The 22,115-nt window shown below is 29.9% G+C and overlaps 1 protein-coding gene across 1 annotated transcript; it reads right to left on the bottom strand.

Moving 5' to 3' along the window:
* Nucleotides 1–458: 458 nt before the first annotated feature.
* On the bottom strand, nt 459–21,494 carry LOC115878089 (enolase). The gene is made up of 9 exons (XM_030894447.1): nt 21,368–21,494; nt 20,543–20,676; nt 20,275–20,487; nt 19,043–19,203; nt 14,655–14,787; nt 14,467–14,598; nt 12,048–12,229; nt 11,764–11,936; nt 459–1,082 (listed from the first exon to the last, which is right to left on the bottom strand). Exons 2-9 carry the CDS (start codon nt 20,664–20,666, stop codon nt 899–901), a joined length of 1,302 nt encoding a protein of 433 aa, XP_030750307.1. The 5' UTR covers nt 20,667–20,676; nt 21,368–21,494; the 3' UTR covers nt 459–898.
* Between the last annotated feature and the right edge of the window lie 621 nt (nt 21,495–22,115).

Below are 22,115 nucleotides of genomic sequence, written 5' to 3'. Positions count from 1 at the left end.
TATCACGGTCTTGCCGTCGCAAGTGGAGCAGCGTGAGGCAGGCATGTGACGTCAGGCCAATGAGAGCGCTTTATTAATTTGAACGGAGCGCATAACTTCAAGAGTCTCTTTTGTCAAAGGAGTTTTTTTTTGAAAAAACAGTTATTTTTTTTGGTATTATAATACTAAAACATTAATTTTTTACCGCTTTTAGTGCAAATTTTTTTTAGTGAACAGACCTATTATTGACAATGTCAGGTAATAAATAAATAAATGTGATAACTTGACATTTTTTACAGCAGAGCTACCACCTGAATCTCCAGCGGGAAATTTAAATTCTAGTTAATCTTTATTTTTATCATTAATAATGAATTTAAAAATTGCGCCCTCGATTGCGTAACTAAAAGTTTAATTGGTATCAAATATAGTGACATGTATCCTTAAGCAGGTAGATTTCTGTTATTAAATAAAACAATGAATTTATTTGACAATACACTTTGTTACTTAAATAAATTGAATAAATACATCTCATTCCAAAAAAGTACGGTAACATTGCATAACAATAGAACTTATTATATTCCCAGGGGAATGCATAAGACTATCTCTAAATACAGCCAACATTTTGTTTAAATTTTAAATATATCTTTAATTTTGAAAGTATTTTGTCTTTTAACATTATACATAAAATGCATTAATATCTTATATTACTTTAAAAAACTGAACTGAATAAAGAAAATAATTAAATAAAAATATCAACTTTTAAAGTCTTAGAAATAAAGTTGTGCTTAATTTTACGGGTTTTATCTGGAAATAAATACACATATCTTGGAAAATGTGGCAGTACTTTAACAGTAATCCATCGCACAACTGATTAGACACTTTAAAAAGACTACAATAAAGTTTTACTCTCTTGGGTTATTTACTGGGGTTTTCTGAACGACTTTCCGGCGTATTTGGCTCCGGCTCCTAATTCTTCTTCAATGCGCAAAATTTGGTTGTATTTGGCCAAACGTTCTGACCTGCATGGGGCTCCAGTCTTGATTTGGCCAGTGGAGAGACCCACCACCAAATCAGCAATGAATGTATCTTCGGTTTCTCCAGATCTGAAAATAAACATTTATTTCAATTAAAACTATCAAAAGTGTTTTCACTTGTAAAAAAACCTAAAGGTTGATTCATATAGCAGCGAATTGAGAAATGCGAAAACGAATATCGCAAAATAAAATCGTCTTTTATTTACGTAGTTCATATATTAGTGAAAACTTGTTGAAAATGTCACTTGAATGAAGAATTTTATTCTTGTCTATGAACCTAGCTTATTACATATGTGTCTTGTACATTTAATCTAGGGTAGTGTAATATACAGGGCGTTTCACAAAACATGTTACACTCTACAAAAAAGGTCTCTTTGTTTTTCCATAAAAACATTCTTTTAAAAGTTATTCGCGGTCAAAGTTATGCACATAGTTTATAATCAAATTTTTCTATCATTCACTGCAAATTCTAATTGCACCTTTTGATTTTGACTAAAAAACGATCTGGAGCCGTACGTTTTTCAATAAAACAATATTTCTTTACCAACTTTAATATGGAAAACTAATATTGCGCCATCTATGATCAATAAAATTGATGAAAACTATAATTTAAGGTTATGGTTTCGTTGCCCTTTCAGTATTCGTAAATAATATTTACGAATGCTTAGTACATAATTTTGACCGCGAATAAATTTTAAAGGTATGTTTTTATGGAAAAAAATTGGCGCCGGGAGGTACGCATAGCCGCCCATACTAAATTATGTTAATCAAAAGTTGGTAGGCAGTTCTTTTAGTTTCAAAGTAAAGGAATTTTTCCAATTTTTTTTATCTCAAAAACTGCGACTTTGATTTTGATGTTATTACAAATTTTGTTGCAAATATTATTCGTAATCTTAAATTGAAAACCGTGGTTCGCTAGATACTGTAATTTTGGAGTTACGATTTTTTAAAATTTTTAACCCCCACCCATACCCCCTTACCAACACCCCACCCCCACCAAAAACTAATGGCCAGATTATCGGGTGCCACAGTATTTTTGTGCCAAAAAATCGGATTACCTGTTGACAGACAGACAGACACCATGAAAATATTTTGTATTTAGGTCAGGGTTGGAAAAATCATGATTTTTAAAAAATAAAAAATCAGATTTTTTTTATTTAAATCGGATTTTTTTGATTTTAATTCAAAACAATATTTAAATCGGATTTCTAAATGACTAGGACTTATTTCCAATTAAAGTCCTATCCTAAATGGCTAAATCTTAATAACTCTGAGTGATACCGATAACATTAACAATTCTACGGGGCGTGTCATTTTTCCACATCGGTCACCAATATATTCCGCAAAAAAGTCGCTCGCTTCAAATCAAAAGTATTTTTTTTTTTTTTTTTTTTTTCAAACGTCTCAAAAGTATTAATTTTTGTCATTTTAACGACTATAGGCATAAAAGTAAAGTACTGTTACGCCTAAGCACCAAAGTACAAAAATATATTATTAAACTGATATTAGGTGTCAAATTCAAAGAGTGTACAAATCGTTTCTCGATTACTATTTGTATTATTTGCAACGTTTGAAATTGATTAAAAAATTATTTGTAATGTTTTAAAAAAATAATGTTTTATTCGGAGTAAAAATGTACTTTTTGTGCCTCCTTGTAACGTCGGAAAAGCTTACGATGGTATAGCTTTACGATGGTCCTTCAAATGTACAGCATCGTCAAAAAAAGTATAGTTTCTACTCTTAATGAAACACTACATTATTGTTCGGAAATAGTCTTAAGTCGAGAATGAAAATAGTATTATCTAATGTCAAAGTGTAAAGTACTTACTGCAAATCAAAATGTCTGTAAGAATTTGGATACCTACCAACGTTTCAAAAAAAAAAACAACATATTTTCTGACAACGATTATAGATTTTCGGGAACGAAGATATAGTCTCTATATCAGAAGAACCTAGTTCTGCACTAGTCGACGAATGATATGTATTCGAAAAGCGAATTTTTGTCACTTATAAATAAATTTTAAAATAAATTCCTGCTTTTAGCGGTCTTATGGATTCACACGAAATTACTTCAAAAATCGGTTTAACATTTAAATTGATGAATAGATATTTTTATATAGTTTTATAAAATTTACAATTATTTTTCGATTTATTATCTGTTATAGAAATATTTTTGATAGTTCTCTAGGATAAATTTTTATAACTTTTACAGTTATTTTTTGATTTATTATAAAGTTTCAATAAAATTAATTTTTTGATTTAAATCACATGATTAAAATTAAAAAAATCACTTGATTTAAATCACGATTTAAATCATGATTTAAATCATGCCAACCCTGATTTAGGTCATTTATGACCCAAATAACTCATTTTGAGTGAAATTAAAAAAACTTTTTTTTTGCCGATCTTAATAGCCTATAGTAAACGCCACGAATGTTTGGGAGTGATTCATCGCTTGATGAAGTTAGAATCGACACGCGCGCTATCATTTTTACATTAAAAACGTACGTTTTTACCGCAGACGTAGGTTTTTAAAGGCCCGGTCTAATCATCTGCCTGCGCTCCTCCTACTTATTCTAAAATGTTAGCGTGATTCACAAAGACGATACTATATCGCGTTTCTTTGATTGATTCGTTTTTGTGCGTCAGTCCATTGGTGTGCTTGCAGTGCGACCAATGGGGCATTCCATTTTATATTTATAACCAAATATATGTTTTGACAAGACTTCGACAGTTAAAACAACAAATTACAACAGATTATATATTGATTATTATAATGACTTGAAACACCACGGCACTGGAATTAAGTTTCATGTGACCTTGAACAGATTAGTTCACATGGTAGCGACCGATAAATCACTCCCAAACATTCGTGGCGTTTACTATACCATACCTATTGGTATGGTCGGCTAAAAACCAAAGAGACCTTTTTTGTAGAGCGTAATTTTGTATTAGCCCGCGGTTACATTGGACGCGAGCCCGTGCGATTTTTATACGTGCGTGCTCTGACGAAATTTAGTCGCACGACTATTTTATTTTAGTGGTTACATTAGATGCGCGTTCATGGTGTTCTGTGTGTCGAGTTTGTCAAAACGGACGCCACTATTTTGATGTTGTTGAGGATATAATGTTAAAATAACTACTTATGAAACGAAGAAAATGTTGGGTAAATGATTTATACAGGGTTGTTCACCACATACGACGCGGAGTATTGTAAGCTAAACTCTTAGATTTTGCAAATTGTACGTTTTGGGTTCATTGAAGGACTATTAGAGCTACAATTTAAAAATACTTTTACAAGATACAGAGTAGCCCAAATAAATAAAAAATATCAAAGTTGTATTTTTTAAATGGAACACCTGTATATTATTACATTTTTAGTTTCTACGATTAAAATAAAGGTAAATTTGATTAAGGTTTACCGAATTTTAATCTTACCCTTTGAAATATTTAGGTTTTTGTCAAAATACAATAATAATTTTAATGCTTTATTTCTCCAGTCGTATTTAAGTTTTTAAAACCAAATATTGTAGTGATATTGTCTATTTACTAAATTTTGTGTTTTATTAATAAAAATTATACTACCTTATACAGAGTGTCTAAAATTTTACTTTAAATAATAATTAGCTATAAACGGCAATAACTTGTTTAATTTAAATGGAACACCCTGTATATTTTACAAGAATCAGATGCACAATTTAATTGTCTATCAAATTATATTGTATCATATTTTACCTATGTCTTCAGGTTTTCGTAGAAAACGCATTTTCTTATAATTTAGACCTCAAAAATCATTAATATACCCATGGAATATTGACATTTTTGATTATTTTTATACATGTAACAAATTTTTAAATGGTACAGATACTAATATTGTCGATATAGTTCGTTTATGTTATTAAAAAATAAAAAAATGTTTAAATATTTGTAAAAGAGAACAAAATAATATGATTCCAGTATTCAACTACATTAATTGACTGTTTGCGTTGATTAATAATAATTGCTCCAAATACTAAAAACCTTAATTTTGTATGTGCATTAGACAGCCTGGTAAAAAGTAACACCTTAAAAATGTTATTTCATTTTTTGACGGATGCTTATTTATAACAACAGAGACGTTCATTTTCATAACTTATTATTATATTGATTTCTGATTCCAAATCCACATTTATTTAGAATAATTTATTAACTAATACAATTAAATATGTAATTAATTAATATTTTGGCGGAAATAATGGCGGTATATTTAATTAATGTTTCTCTTTTATAAAGATATAAATAGTTTTATTTTTGTATACCAATACTGGTATATTATCGTTTTTAGCACCTGTACATTTGTTGCTTTAAAAACAATCTAAAATGTCAATGGTCCATGGGTATTTTGATAAATGAGGCCTAAATTATAAGAAAATGCATTTTCTACGAAAACTTGAAGGGATAGGAAAAAACGGTATAACACAATTTGATGAACAATTAAATTGTGCATCTGATTCTCCTAAAACATACAGGGTGTTCTATTTAAATTAAACAAGTTACTGCCATTTAAAGCTGGAAATTATTTAAAATAAATTTTTAGACACTCTGTATGAGGTAGTATTATTTTTATTATTGCAACACAATAACTGATCAATAATTAAACTTCAGTAAATATCTAGTATTAAAAACTTTGATACCCTTGGAGAAATGAAGCCTTAAAATTTTTACCGCAATTTCACAAAATTGAAAATATTTAAAAAACGGTAAGGTTTAAGGGTAATAAACCTTAATCAAATTTACCTTTATTTTAATCATAGAAACTAAAAATGTAATAATATACAGGGTGTTCCATTTAAAAAAATACATCTTTGATATTTTTTATTTATTTGGGAACTCTGTATCATGTAAAATATTTTTAAATTGTAGCTCTAATAGTCCTTCAACGAACCCAAAACACCTTACAATTTGTAAAAATCTATTCGTTTAGCTACAATACTCCGTGTCGTATGTGGTGAACAACCCTGTATACAAGAGGAGAAAAAATGAATATGTAAAGCATTTGGTGAATTAAGACACCAACCGGTCAATTTTTGAATATTTTAGAATGCTTCCATCAACATTAATATATCCTAAATAAAAATATAAACCTGGTATTCAAAAATATTCAAATTTTTCGGGAATGTATTGGACCCAGAGAACAAAAAATCGAACGCTCGGGCATACACGTATTAAAAAAAACAAACCACTTTTTTTCCATCCGACCAACGAAAATTGACGTACGTGCACGGACGCGCAAACTCCGATGCAATGTAACCACCTGCGTAGATACTATTTGTTTGTTTTTTGCTGCGTGCACGTCCGAGGAGGTACGACCAAAAAAAAGCACGCACTCGCATCCAGTGTAACCACGGGCTTAGAATATGTCTTTGTCGAAGCTGTAGGTTCATTTGCTTTGGAGATAAAAAATTAAACGCGAAAGGTCAGAAAATCCCATGCTATTTAAATGGGAAAAGTATCATGATTCCGGCACGATTTAAATTAAAAATTGAGAGCTTGTTTACGTTGGATAATTTTTTTTAGAGCAAAAACTAAAATTTCAGAGGGCGGCAGCAAAAAAAATCAAAGGGAAATAACGGACACCCTAATGTGCATATTGGTACTGGCTGGAATATTTTTCTAAAAAAAAACTGTGTGCTACTGACTTTCTTCTTGTTAGCGCAGTTGTGTAGGCTGTTTAGTACCGATTAAAAGATGGCTCTTGGTCTATTTCAGTCTCCTTGATAAGATAAACACAATTGTATTAATTTGTTTTAATTCAAGATTAATAGCAACCTTTTTTTATATATACAGGGTGATTCCTGTAAGTCGGTCATGCTTTCGGGGAATGATAGGGGACGTCGAAATATTAATTTTGGTGTAGTACACTATGGGTCGGAAATGCCTCTTACGCAAGATACGGTGTTAAAGTTTTTGAAAAATTAAAGATATTCTTTAATAGTTTTTAACAGTTGAAGGTATCGTTATAAAATTTTATTATAGGAATCTACCTAACAGAGACACTTTAAATGTAAAAAGAAGAGGTTTTAGTATCAACCAGTGGCGTAGATGTGATACGCATCACGCATCGGGTAATTTTTTCAAAAAAGTACGTCACTGATAAAAAATAAAAATTTCAGAGTTTTTTTAATTTAGTTGGTTTATTTCCAAGAAAAAATGTCTCTTGCAACTTTCTTCTATCTAACTCCATTTTGTCACAATAATTTAAAAATAAATAATTTTTAATGAGAACCTTAAATATGCGAATTATTATAACTACCTTAAAACTAAGAATTTTATTATAAACAATAAAAAAAATTTGTAGTTTAAATTTATAATTTTTTAAATTTTTTTAAGGAGCTAATAGTAAAAAATACTATATTGTAACTCTAACCTTGGCCTATTTAAATAATTTTTCACATGTGATCCAGGGAGCTAACGATGCACATGTGTTTCTGCCCTTTAGTTATAATAATTCGCTGTATTTAAGGTTCGCATTAAAAAAAATATTTTTAAATTGTGACAAAACGGTGTTAGATAGGAGAAAGTTGCAAGAGACATTTTTTCTTGGAAATAAACCAAGTAAATAAAAAAACTCTAAAATTTTTTATTTTATATCAGTGGCGTACTATTTTCTTTGAAAACACTACCTGATGCTTATCACATCTACGCCACTGGTTTAAACTAAAACTTCTTTTTTATACATTTAAAGTGTCTCTGTTAGGTAGACTCCTACAATAACATTTTATAACGTTACCTTCAACTGTTGAGGAACTATTAAAGAATATCTTTAATTTTTCAAAAACTTTAACACCCTGTATCTTGCGTAAGAGGCATTTCCGACCCATAGTGTGCTATATAAAAATTAATATTTCAACGTCCCCTATCAGTCCCCGAAAGCATAACCGACTTACAGGAATCACCCTGTATACAGGGTGGCGCACCTCATTCGCCTCGGTTGATTATACGAAAACGGAAAGATGTAGAAACAAAATATTTTATGGATATATGTGGGGAGGCAATGTGCACAATTTAAAATTATTTTGAATTATACATGGTGTCTCAGAACTAACATTCATACCAAAGTTATATTTTTTCTTATGGAACACCCGGTATTTTATTTCATTTTTGGATTCTTGGACCCAAAAAAAGGCATTTATTATAGGGGTTAAATATGTTTAAAATCATTGGTGTTTGAGATATTCTGAAAATAAAAAATGATAAATCTGAAAGGCGCATATATATGACCCCACAAAACTGCAATTCTTTCCCCATTTAACCGATTCTCTGTCTCCAGTAGTTTCCAAGATACCCATAGAGAACATCGTAGGAAACTCACCCTGTATGTGGGAAGACAATGTGCACAATTTAAAATTATTTTGAAATATACAGGGTGTTTCAGAACTAAGATCCATACCAAAGTTATATTTTTTCTTATGGAACGTGGTATTTTATTTCATTTTTGGATTCTTGGACCCAAAAAAAGGCATTTATTATAGGGGTTAAATATGTTTAAAATCATTGGTGTTTGAGATATTTAAATATGCATGCTATAAGAGAATTGATTATCAACACCCTGTACATTACTTTTCAGAATTAATTCTTGTGCTGAGTTTAAAAGGTAAAGAATAAACTTTACTGAAAAATGTTATTTGTTTCCTTTAATTTATACATAGGTGCCAAAATTAGTGATCTATTTTACGGATTTATTTTACATAAAAACTTTGTTATTTCAAATGCAACACACTGTATTTTTTTAAATAAATTGAGGCAGATTCAAATGCTCTTTTAAACTATATTAGGGTTTCCTATACCTATCTATCTCAGATTTTAAATAATTATTTTGAAAATAGTTACTAACTGTCACTAGAAAATTGCCATGGCGATACCAGCCATCTTGATTGCCATTCTATTTAAAAATAGCTTTTTATTCAAAATCTGAGATAGATAGGTATAGGAAACCCTAATATAGTTTGAAAGAGCATTTGAATCTGCTTCGATTTATTTAAAAAAATACAAGGCGTTGCATTTGAAATAACAAAGTTTTTATGTAAAAAAATCCTTAAAATAAATCACCAATTTTGGTACCCCTGTATAAATTTAAGCAAGCAATAATATTTTTCAGTAAACTTTATTTCTTTACCTTTAAACTCAGCACAAGAATTAATTTGAAAAGTAATGTACAGGGTGTTAATAATCCATTCTTTTGTAGCATGCTTATTTAAATATCTTTAAATATCTCAAAAACCAAAGAATTTAAACATATTTAACCCCTATGAAATAAAATACGGGTGTTCCATAAGAAAAAATATAACTTTGGTTTGGTTTGGTTTGGTTTGATTCAAAAGTTGAATCAAAATCTGAGCTAGATAGGTATAGGAAACCCTAATATAGTTTGAAAGAGCATTTGAATCTGCTTCGATTTATTTAAAAAAATACAAGGCGTTGCATTTGAAATAACAAAGTTTTTATGTAAAAAAATCCTTAAAATAAATCACCAATTTTTGGTACCCCTGTATAAATTTAAGCAAGCAATAATATTTTTCAGTAAACTTTATTTCTTTACCTTTAAACTCAGCACAAGAATTAATTCTGAAAAGTAATGTACAGGGTGTTAATAATCCATTCTTTTGTAGCATGCTTATTTAAATATCTTTAAATATCTCAAAAACCAAAGAATTTAAACATATTTAACCCCTATGAAATAAAATACAGGTGTTCCATAAGAAAAAATATAACTTTGGTATGGATCTTAGTTCAGAGACACCCGGTATATTTCAAAATAATTTTAAATTGTGCACATTGCCTCCCCACATATATCCATAAAATATTTTGTTTCTATATCTTTCCGTTTTCGTATAATCAACCGAGGCGAATGAGGTGCGCCACCCTGTATAGATAGGGTAGGCTATTAAGATCGGCAAAAAAGTTTTTTTAATTTCACCCAAAATGAGTTATTTGGATCATGAATGACCTAAATACAAAATATTTTCATGGTGTCTGTCTGTCTGTCCGTCTGTAACACGATAACTCAAAAACCGCCGAGAATCTGGCCATTAGTTTTTGGTGGGGATGGGGTGTTGGTAAGGGGGTATGGGAGGGAGTTAAAAATTTAAAAAAATCGTAACTCCAAAATTACAGTAGCTAGCGAAACGCGGTTTTCAATTTAAGATTTGAAAGAAGACTTGATTTGAAGGAATAATATTTGCAACAAAATTTGTAACATCAAAATCAGTCAAAGTCGCAGTTTTTGAGATATAAACATGGATGCGGAAATAATAGTTAAAGCTACAGGATGTTAAAACTTTAAAAAAGAGGTTTTTTGTAATTCTAATCTTAAATACCATTATTTTTTTCTTGAATTTGCTGTAAGTCGCCCTTAACATCAGTGTTATAAATTTTTATAAAATTTAATAATAAAACAGATTAAATAAATAATTTATTAATTTAATTTTTATTTTAATTTAATTAATTGTGATTAATAATAAAATTGTGTTTATTTCATCAAGGAAATAGCAGTCAACAAAATATCAAGATACAACTTTTAATCGGCATTAAAAGCCTATAAAATTTTGCTAACAAGAGAAAGGCGGTGGCGCACTGGTTTTTTAGAAAAATATATTATTCAAATATAATGATAACCCATATTCACGTCCCTGGTGAATCTGGCGACCGCTTTTTAATACTAATAATAACTTTAACCCCCTAGCTACGAAACAAAGCAGAATCTTAGAGACTTATGTTAATATAAAAAAATAAATGTTATTTTTACATGAGGAATCCCTCCACGAGAGATGGCACATGTTTTTTGAAACGCCCTGTGTGTATTACACCACCCTAGATTAAATAGACACATATTATGTAATAAGCTAGGTTCATAGGCAAGAATAAAATTCTCCTTTCAAGTTTACTTTCAACAAGTTTTCGATATTGTATGAACTGAAAGACTCTGTTAACATATGTGGCTTAAACATATTTTCCATCCAAAACTTCTCTTATAAACAGCACATAGCCGTGTATGACATATTTCACAAGTCGATTTTTAGGGGTTTTATAGATTTTTACGTGTATTTTAACCACAAGTCAGAATGTAAAAATATTAACAATTAAAACAGCAATATTAGTCACAAAAATAGAATTTGCGGTGGCCTTAAACGATCGATATTAAATCTTTGTTATGAGACCAAATATATCGAGTTTACGATAACTTGATATTTTGAATATCAAAATACAGGGTGAGTCTAAAATAAGTGCAAATATTTTCAGGGGTGGTATATTGCGACCTAAGGAACACGTCTATGAGTTTTTTTTTGTAAAAAAAAAGATTGCATCTTCCATTTTATTTTAAATTTCCCTGTATATTTTTCGAAAACTTTTTAGAACTGCCTGTTCAGCGCAAATTTTCCCACGGTATTTTTTTTTAATCTCTGATATTACAAATCCGGTGGCTCTCAAAATTAAAAAAATTTTTTTTTTAAATTTTCAAACTTAAATAACTCGGTTATTTTGGACTTATTTGAAAAATGGTAAAGAGAAAATGTTTCTTTTATCGAGATCTACCAGCTCTGAAAATATTTGCACTTATTTAAGACTCACCCTGTATAATTAAAATGTTAAAGATTCTGGAAAATAAAATATTTTACTCTTGATTTATATTCCCTTATTTAAAAATAAAAAAACTCTAAAAATTAACACTTTTTCTGACTATTTATCAGCAAATATAATAAACTTTACTCACCTGTGGGACACCATAGTACCCCAACCATTTTGTTTAGCTAACAAATGGGCTTTAATAGATTCAGTGACTGTTCCAATTTGGTTGACCTTCAATAATAAACAATTGCAGGCTTTCTTCTCAACAGCCGTTTGGATACGTTTGGGGTTTGTAACAGTTAAATCGTCACCAACAATCTAAAACAACCATATAAACGTATAGTACCATCAAATACTAATTATTTATCAAAATTTAATACTCTAAAATTCAATTTTCTAAAAGGTTTTTAATCCTATAGTTATACACACCTGAATGTTGGTGGCAGCTGTAATGGCTGCCCATGCATTCCAGTCATCTTGATCGAAGGGATCTTCAATAGAAACAATGGGGAAGTCTTTAACGAATTCTTGGTAGAGTCCCAAGAGCTTGTCAGGACTTAACCATTTGCTTTTGTCAGATTGTGGGTTTTTGAAGTCCAAATCATATGATCCTAAAATAATTCACTATAATAAATATTCTTCATCATAATAATTATATGTTAAATAATGCTACAGGGTGTGCCCAAAAGTTTGCAACAAATTTTATATTTGGGATGTTGAAAAAAAGTGTATACAGCTTACATTTTTACTGACAACTTGTACTAATACCATAGTTTAAGGAAAAGAGTAGTTGCACTCTCGCAAATATTTTCTGCCAGTTTTTGCAAGATGTCGAATATCGGCAGCTTGCAAAGCGTTTCAGTTGAATTCCGTCCGTCGAGCTGCGAGGTTCGAGCGTTGCGTCCCAGCACAGAGACGGATTGACAAAAAATGAGTGCCTTACTGTGTGCTACTATTAATTGTAGCAATAATTCAAAAAATTGTTCTTTGAGTTTTTTTAGATTTCCATCGGATGTAAATCGGCAAGCTGATAGTAATTATCAATAAACATTTAATTATATTTGTTTATTTTAGAAGCTGAGATATTATGTAATTAATTAAATGTTATTATTTTTTTTAGCATGTGAGCAAATCTTAGAAATAGTTTTTAGATATACAGGTTGTCTCAAAATATGCGCATGAAAATATTCTTTGGTCAGGGATTGCCATAAAATTTTTCATTCCAATAATAACTTACGAGATAATTTATATAGATTGGTTTTTGAAATAATTTTAGAGTAAATATTTTGTACATCTAAAGTCTCCGCAAATTATTCATATTTTTTAAATGAAAGAATTTTATAATTGCATAATCTATTATAAATTGAGTGGACTGTATTTTTTTATGTTTTTTTTTATTTATTTTTTATTATAAGTGGTCGTAATATAACAATATTCAAAATATTATAGACAAAATATTGAGTTTATATTTGAGGGAAGGAAAGTGCCACACCTAGCTTTAAACCACCGAAAATATACAGGGTGGCCCATTATTGCGAGTAAGTCCAATATCGTCGTTCTTGTCGAAGATGTGAAAACAGTTTTATTCATATGTTTCACGGTGTATAACATTGTTTCAGGGTGTCACAAAAAAGTTATGGTAAAGTTATTTTACATCATTCTATATACATTATTCTATATAGGGTATTTTTTATGGCGATAGCGTCACTAAAATCGGAATATTTAAAATGGTATATCTCAATTTTTTTAAATGCAACATTCTGTATATTATTTTTCGGTCAGATGCAGAATTAAAAAGTGAACATTTTTTTATTTAAAATGTTTCTCTAAATTTTTAACGGTTTCGCAGATATTCGCAGTATTATATTACATATAGCTCTTTCAACAGTAAATTTTTATCAAAGCCACCTAATATGATCTTTGTCTGATATTTTATCGTTGAAAATCCCATACGTAATGAAATACAGAAAACATTTGCAAAACGTCTAAAAATTTAAGAACACTTTAAATACAAAAAATGTTCACTTTTTAATTCGACATCTGAAAGAAAAATAATATACTAGGTGTTGCATGTAAAAAAATGAGATACAACATTTTAAATATTACGATTTTGGTGACGCCATAAAAAATACCCTGATAAAGTAAATTTTTCTACACGAATTTATTCTGGTATCCTTCATATTTAAGAAAACATAGCTAAGTATTAATAAAGTTATATTCACTCTAGTTTTTTACTACTTTTCATATCAATAGAATGGCAACATCGCAGTGTGCTTTAAATAGAATCCAGTTATCTACAGAAAATTAAACTTGTTTTAAATAAAAAAAATTGTAGAAAATCTCTGAAATAGATAATAATATAAAAAATATGTCATTATACACATTTTCCGCATTTCTTCCCATCAGAAGATTTTCAGATACAGAAGAATTGTTACCTACACGAAATGTGAAAACATTCTGTTTTCAAGCAAGTTTTTACTCGATGATCAATTTATTTTATTGGGAGATCATATTTTTCTAAATACATATCTGTGAAACTACGGCGAGTGCAACGACTATACTTTGCCTAGTTAATAGACCACAACTATACAGCTACGTATGTGGTCACGGGAGGCGAGAACAAGGTCATATAAAGTGGCAGAAAAAGAACAAAGGATTTGACAAGGAGTAAATCTACTAGTTTCCTTATACTATGCTAATACTACTAATACTTGTTGTGACATTATAACACACCCTGTATAATAAATAATGAATACAGTATTTTATTTTTTACATTAATTTTTAATTACTAAATTAACTGTAAAAAATAAAATCTTTTGACTTGAAAATTTGTAATTAAGTATTTTACCGTCTCTGTAGAACTCTGAAGCTGCAACATCCATTCCAATGTCAATTTTTCCAGTGTAACCGGCTTTAGCAATAGCTTCGTTGATTAAATCTAAGGCATCCTTGTTGTTCAAGATGTTTGGAGCAAAGCCACCTACAAATGAAGTTTTATATATGTAACAATGTAAAAAAAAACACAATGAAGAGTACCTTCATCTCCAACAGCTGTTGCATCAAGACCAAATTTGTCATTGATAACCTTCTTTAAGTGATGATACACTTCGCTACCCATACGCATTGCTTCGGTAAAGTTAGAAGCTCCAGTGGGAAGAATCATGAATTCCTGTAAATAATTATAGTTAAGTTTCATTAAAATCTATTCAGTAGTTTATGCGTGAAGGAATAACAAAAAATGTATACGCTATACGCCCATACATCCAAACAAACTTTCGGGCTTATAATATAATCAGAATAGCAGATATACGAGTTGGCCTTAATATACAGGGTATACAGTAGGGTGGATCGTAAATCTCAAAATTTTTAAATTTTTAAAACATCGACTTGGAATACCTACGAAAAGTTGCCTGTGGTAATGTTGATAAAAAAGTGTTACTACAACTTTTTAATAAAATCACATCTTCTGCCCTCTACCAGCCCTTAAAAAATGAAATTTTTTTTATTTTGAAAAATCGATTTGGAATACCTATCAAAAGTTACATTTAGTATTGTTGATAAAAAAACTTTATTTAATTTGTTTTTATTAAATCACGTCTTTTGCCATCTACCGGCTGTTAAAAATTGAAAAAAAAGACATTTTTTCTTAATAGTCGATCTGGAATACCTACCAAAAGTTATATTTGGTTATAATAATAAAAAAGTAATATTACCACTTTTTGATAAAATCACAACTTCTGCCACAGTTTTAAGCAAAACTCCTCGGAAACTTTGAAGGTCATTTATTTTGAAGGAAGGAAAGATAAAATCTATGTTATTGAAAATATTGAAGGCAAGTCCCACAGAGGAACTGTACTTGAAGAACATATTTTTTTAGTACACGAGCCGGGTTCTATATTTTTGGGTCGCAGAGTTGCCAGTTCTGGATCGGCTCTAAGCATTTGTTAACTTCTTAGAAAGTACTGAATATGACCTAGAAGAACTAGTAGCAGTAGGATGTGATGGAACCGTGGTGAATACAGGAAAAAAATGGTGCAATTTCTCAATTAGAATTAAAATTAGGACGCCTTTTACAAAGATTGATCTGCCAGCTTCAAGCTAATGAGTTACCTCTTAGGCATCTTTTTGAAAAGCTTGACGATTAAACCCTAGGTCCAAGAGCTTTTGCGGGAACTATAGGAGATCAAATACAACAGTGCGAAAATATGCCAGTTGTGAACTATACCATTATTGACTGTGATTTACCAGACGTGGATTTTCTGGACTTAAGTGCCGTTCAGAAATACCTGTATGAAATTTGTGTTGCTGTTTCTACAGGTGAGTGCTCCGTAGATTTATTAAACCGAAGCTCAGGAAAGTTAAGTCATTCTCGATGGCTAACTTTGGCTAATCGCACCTTACGTCTTTATGTTAGTACCGAAAATCGAACATTACAATTAAAGGAACTGTCTAAATTTATTGTCAAGGTTTATGCTCCTTTATGGTTTCAAATTAAATGCAACTCTTCATGTATAAATGGTGCCAAACATGTTTTAAAAACAATAAAACGCAGCCGATACCTAGAGCAAGATTTAAAAAATGTTATGTTATAGACCCTGTAATACAAAGAAATGCCTATTTGGTCCATCCAGAAAATCTTCTGATATGTATGCTGCATGACACTCGCCCCCATATAAGAGAGCTTGCAGTTCTCCGCATTCTAAATGCAAAAACTCAAGACAATCGTTCACACAATATCCGACCTTTTATCATACCACAAATTAATTTTGACGCAGATGACTGTTGATCTAATTGATTAGCAAAAAAATGAAATAACTTGTCCCCCATTGCTTCAAACTTTGGAAGTAGATGATTTGAAAAATATGATTTTTAGTTCTTCTGAAACAATCATCGACATCGCTGCATTTCCCTGTCACACTCAATCAGTAGAGAGATGCGTAAAACTTAGCATCTTTATCAGTTGTAGGCATACAACGAAGCATCTTAATCAGTAAACGAAGCATCTTTATCAGTTGTTGGCATACAAAAAAGAGACAGTTTTATAAAGACAAAAATAGATTCGCGCAAGCTTATGACACAATTTGAGTCAAAAAAAGACTACAATCAATAAGTGAGAAAAAATAAATGGATGAGGGAGGGTGGGATGGAATTCGCCGAGCAGTTACCTCCCCGTGATGAGTTCTGCGTTGTTTAATAATACTGAATACACAAAATATTGTTAAACAAGCGAAAAACGGCTCTAAGTGCTCTGCTCGACACATTTATAACTCTTTGGTAAAGTGTGTAAATATTTGGATATTTATAAAAAAATTGTTTGACCTTGGTACATAGGGTACACTAAGGGGGTTAAAATGTCATATTTCAATAAGATATATTATTTCTAATTACAAAAGTTACTTATTACCTGAAATTTTGGTTAAAAATCAAAATTTTATATTTTTGTATTTTTTACTTTTTTTAAAGCCCGGTAGAGGGCAGAAGATGAAAAAAAAATTGAAAAACTATAAATAGATATTAGTTTTCTAATACCAATTGGCAACTTTTGCGCAGTATTCCAAAACGATTTTCAAAACTTCGATTTTTCGACCCATCCTAGTATACAGTTAATTATGCAAAAACGGAAAGATGTAGAAACAAAATATTTTATGGGTATATGTGGGAAGACAATGTGCATAATTTAAAATTACTTTGAAATGTACAGGGTGTATAAGAACTAATATCCATACTAAAGTTACATTTTTATGGAACACTTGGTATTTTATTTTATTTTTGAATTCTTGAATATAAAATAAGACATTTATCATAAGGGTCTAATATGTTTAAAGGCTTTGGTTTTTCAGATATCTAAAGATATTTAAATATGTATGCTATAATAAAAAAAGTTTGTCAACACCCTACTTTACACCCCATTACTTTTCAGAATTAATTCTTGTGCTGACTAAGCCAGAAAAATAAACTAAAAAAATTGATTGCTTTCTTAAATGTACACAGGGGTATCAAACATTGCTGGTCTATTTTAAATATTTATTTTACATAAAAACTTCGTAATTTCAAATGCAAAACTATGTATTTTTTTAAATAAGTCGAAGCAGATTTAAATGCTCTTTCAAACTATATTAGTGTTTCCTATACCTATCTGGCTTAGATTTTTAATAAAAAGCGATTTTTCAATAAAATGGTAATCAAGATGGCTGGTATCGCCATGGCAATTTTCTAGTGACACTTAGTAGCTATTTGCAAAATCGACATTAGTTTATGGACTTTATTTAAATTTATAACACTCTACTTTTATTTAATTTATGTACCTACAATAGTTTAATAAGTAAGTATCTATTATTTTATCAAGAAAAATGAAGAAGTATGTGCTGGTGGAAGGAATTGAATGTTACTAGTGATTTTATTTTGTGAGGAAAATTGCTTGTTGGCCTGAAGGGTTTATGCTCAAAGATATCCAAATAGGAATTTTCTTGACAACCTTTCCTTTGAAAAACTACTTTTCCTATTTCGCAGAGCTGATAGTGTGGTATATCAAAAACCTAATAGGCAGAAACCTATCATTGGAAGTGAAGAAAATGAATTTGCCTTGATTGGTTCTTTTATAGAAAATCCAATATATCTACAAGTCATCATAATATAAATCAAAGAACTACTTCTTCGTTTTTCTTGATAAAATAATAAATACTTACTTATTAAACTATTGTATGTAAATTAAAGTAAACTGACATAAATTTAAAGTCCATACAATAATGTAGATTTTAAAAATAGCTACTAACTGTCACTAGAAAATTGCTATGGCAACACCAGCCATCTTGATTGCCATTTTATTGATTGATTTTAAAAAATACATAACGTTGCATTTGAAATTACGAAGTTTTTATTTAAAATAAATATTTAAAATAAACCAGCAATTTTTGACTCCCTTATTTAAAGAAGCAATCAAATTTTTTTAGTAAAGTTTATTTCTCTGGCTTAATAGTCAGCACAAGAATTAATTTTGAAAAGTAATGTACAGGGTCTTGGCAAACATTTTTCATTATAGCATGCATATTTAAATATCTCAAAAACCAAAGTTTTTAAACACATTAAATCCTTATAATAAATGCCTTATTTTATACATGAATCCAAAAATAAAATAAAATATCAGGTATTCCATAAGAAAAAATGTAACTTTGGTAATTATGCACATTGCCTCTCCACATAATACCCATATAAAATTTTATTTCTACATCTTTCCGTTTTCGTATAACTGAGACGAATAAGGTGCGCCACCCTGTATTTTCATACTGAATAAGCAAACTGCTATACATTTTTACTCAGTAGATTGTTTAATAGTAACTTCAGTTCAAAATCAGTTAATAACCAATTAAATAAAAATAAAAATATACAAAACAGATTTCAATGTAAGGATTGTAAAATTAATTTACCTGCATGGCTAATTTGTTTCCAGCATGGGATCCTCCATTAATTACATTAAAAGCAGGAACAGGTAAAATGATATTGTCATTTCCAGCCAATGCAGCAAGATGTTTATACAGGGGAACTCCTTTTTTAGCAGCACCAGCCTTGGCAACAGCCAGTGAGACTCCTATGATTTAAAAACATATACAAATGTTTATTTAGATTATAAGACAACTAAACAGTGTATGTAAAAAAAATAGTACTTATTAAATATTTTTGGTAATTATTGGGAAAACTGGAAATAGTCCGATTTTCACCAAAATTGGTATACACGCTATTTTGAGGTCGTAGATTACGAATCTGAACTTTTTTCTTGGCGGTCTCTTACGGTTTTTTAGAAAAACGGAAAATTATTTCAACATTGAATTTTTCTTTATTTCGGCCCGTTAAAGTAATAATTTCACTATATTTTCATTATATTATAGTTTATCTAAATGCCACACTTGATTGGGGATAGCAAAATGTCCAAAATTTTACTGAAAAACACTTTTCTTAACAAAATAACAAAGGAAATTGAGACCAGATGGAAGTTTGATATTTGATATATCCTTCTTTCTCTCACCTATGTAATGAAAGAGACAAATATATTCTAGACCTAATCTAGAAATTTGAAAATTTACAACATTGCCATATCTTCTATTTTTTAGGATGATTAGGGATTTTAAATAAATTACCTATTATGAGATTGACAATAATTAAATATACCTACCTATATCCACAAAGTTACGCCGAAGAGTTTTGATTGCATTGGTTTGAACCTCTATGCGTAGGGGGTTAAGTTTTGCTTTAATGCCAGAAACACATAACCCAACATTTTCAGATTGTTTACAAATTTATTTTAGCAAATTTTCCTCTATTCTGCATAGAATTGGTTAAAAAAGTAACAGAAAATAGCAATAACATCATTCTTTATATATTAATATTATAATTAATAATTATTAATACCTAACAAAATATGTGCTAGAAAACCTTAAAAATATGAGAAATTAAGAAAAATTCGATGTTGAAATAATTTTCCGTTTTTCTGAAAAACGGTAAGAGACCGCTAAGAGAAAAGTTCAGATTCGTAATCCACGACCTCAAAATAGAATGTATACAAAATTTGGTGAAAATCTGACGATTTCCAGTTTTCCCAATAATTACCATATTTTTAAACAATAATAATTGTTGAAATTAGTAATAATGTATAACAATTTACCTAAAATAGCATTAGCACCAAACTTTGACTTGTTTTCTGTTCCATCAAGTTTAATCATAAATTCATCAATTTCAGATTGTTGTGTTACTTCCAAGCCGGCCTTCAATAGTTCTGGGGCAATGACTTTATTTATATTATCAATGGCTTTCTGGACACTTTTTCCATGATACCGCGATTTGTCTCCATCACGTAATTCAAGTGCCTCATGAACACCTTTAAATAATTTTCTTAGATACGAATTATATTTTATTTTGAAAATTAAACTTACCAGTACTTGCCCCAGATGGTACAGCAGCACGGAACAGACCCAAATCAGTTACAAGATCAACCTCTACAGTGGGGTTACCTCTGGAATCAAAAATGTTTCGGGCAAAGATACTCTTGATAGGCATAGTGGAAACTCTGAAACAATTCATGTAATTCAGTAAATTATTTTAAATGCATTGGTCCAAAGTATATTAATATAACAAGCGCCTTAGATATGATGAGAACAACGCTGAAAGATCAGTAAAGTAAATATTATTATTACATCCCATCTCTATAATAAATCGGTAAAGTTCTTATAGAAGGTCTTGAGAACCAAACAATTTTAAAGTTTATTAAAATACCTACAACTTGATTAGCTACCAATATTCAAAGTTATATTGATTTTAGTCTAGATAGTCTTGATTTTAGTCTAGATAACTTTCTAACTTTAAATAAATGAATTTGGTATATTCCTTTGAATAACTATTTGTGAGCAATAATATGAAAATGGCATAAAATGTAAAAAATAATAAGTAGGTAGCAGAGTGTGAATAGTAGCAACATAGATAAATAAAAACTGTAGCTACATTACAGACCTTTTCTTTATTTATGCAAATACGTTAAATTTTAATTACTTTATAATAATACAACAGTTTAATTTAATTCATGGAAGAATCAATACTATAAATACAATTTAATTTGAGCCGGAAAACTCTTTAAACAAGCAACACATGATTTACGCAAAGTTACGTAAATAGATTTACTTAAAAAACCGCTTAAATTTTAATAAAAAAATATAGATAAAGATCTAAAAGCGCAAATGCAAATTAAAAAGCAACAAACTTACCTTTTTAAAACAGATATAAAAGTAGAATATGGTTTAATTTTTATCCACTTTCAACTCCACAAATCGCCCGGTGTAAAATGAAAATGTCAAAATTGGCCGACTCTTTTAACCTTTTTGAAGGTGAAATAAAGGTCACGTATTATCTCTGATTAGGCTACGGGCTTCAACTGTTATGCAACCAACATTTCGCTATTTATGCAACCAATAATACGCTAAATCCTAAACGAAATGTTAAACCAGAGGTTAAACCTCAGTGTTAAACTTGAGTTAAATCTATGTTAAACCCTTTGAATATAAAGACAGAGACAAGTAAAGACGACTTCAGTCACCAGTTAAACCAATTTTTAATTTTTTTTTGATGATTTTCTATTTTCATTTCATATACAGGGTGGCGCACCTCATTCGCCTCGGTTGATTATACGAAAACGGAAAGATGTAGAAACAAAATATTTTATGAATATATGTGGGGAGGCAATGTGCACAATTTAAAATTATTTTGAAATATACATGGCGTCTCAGAACTAAGATCCATACCAAAGTTATATTTTTTCTTATGGAACACCCGGTATTTTATTTCATTTTTGGATTCTTAGGCCCCAAAAAAGGCATTTATTATAAGGGTTAAATATGTTTAAAATCATTGGTTTTTGAGATATTTAAAGATGTTTAAATATGCATGCTACAAGAAAATTGATTATCAACACCCTGTATATTACTTTTCAGAATTAATTCTTGTGCTGAGTTTAAA

Source organism: Sitophilus oryzae, unplaced genomic scaffold, assembly GCF_002938485.1.
Source record: "Sitophilus oryzae breed Bouriz unplaced genomic scaffold, Soryzae_2.0 scaffold_1500_pilon_pilon, whole genome shotgun sequence".
In the NCBI taxonomy this organism is placed as follows: Eukaryota; Metazoa; Arthropoda; class Insecta; order Coleoptera; family Curculionidae; genus Sitophilus; species Sitophilus oryzae.
Note: the sequence above shows the minus strand (reverse complement) of the source record. Positions and strands in the feature narration are given on the sequence as shown.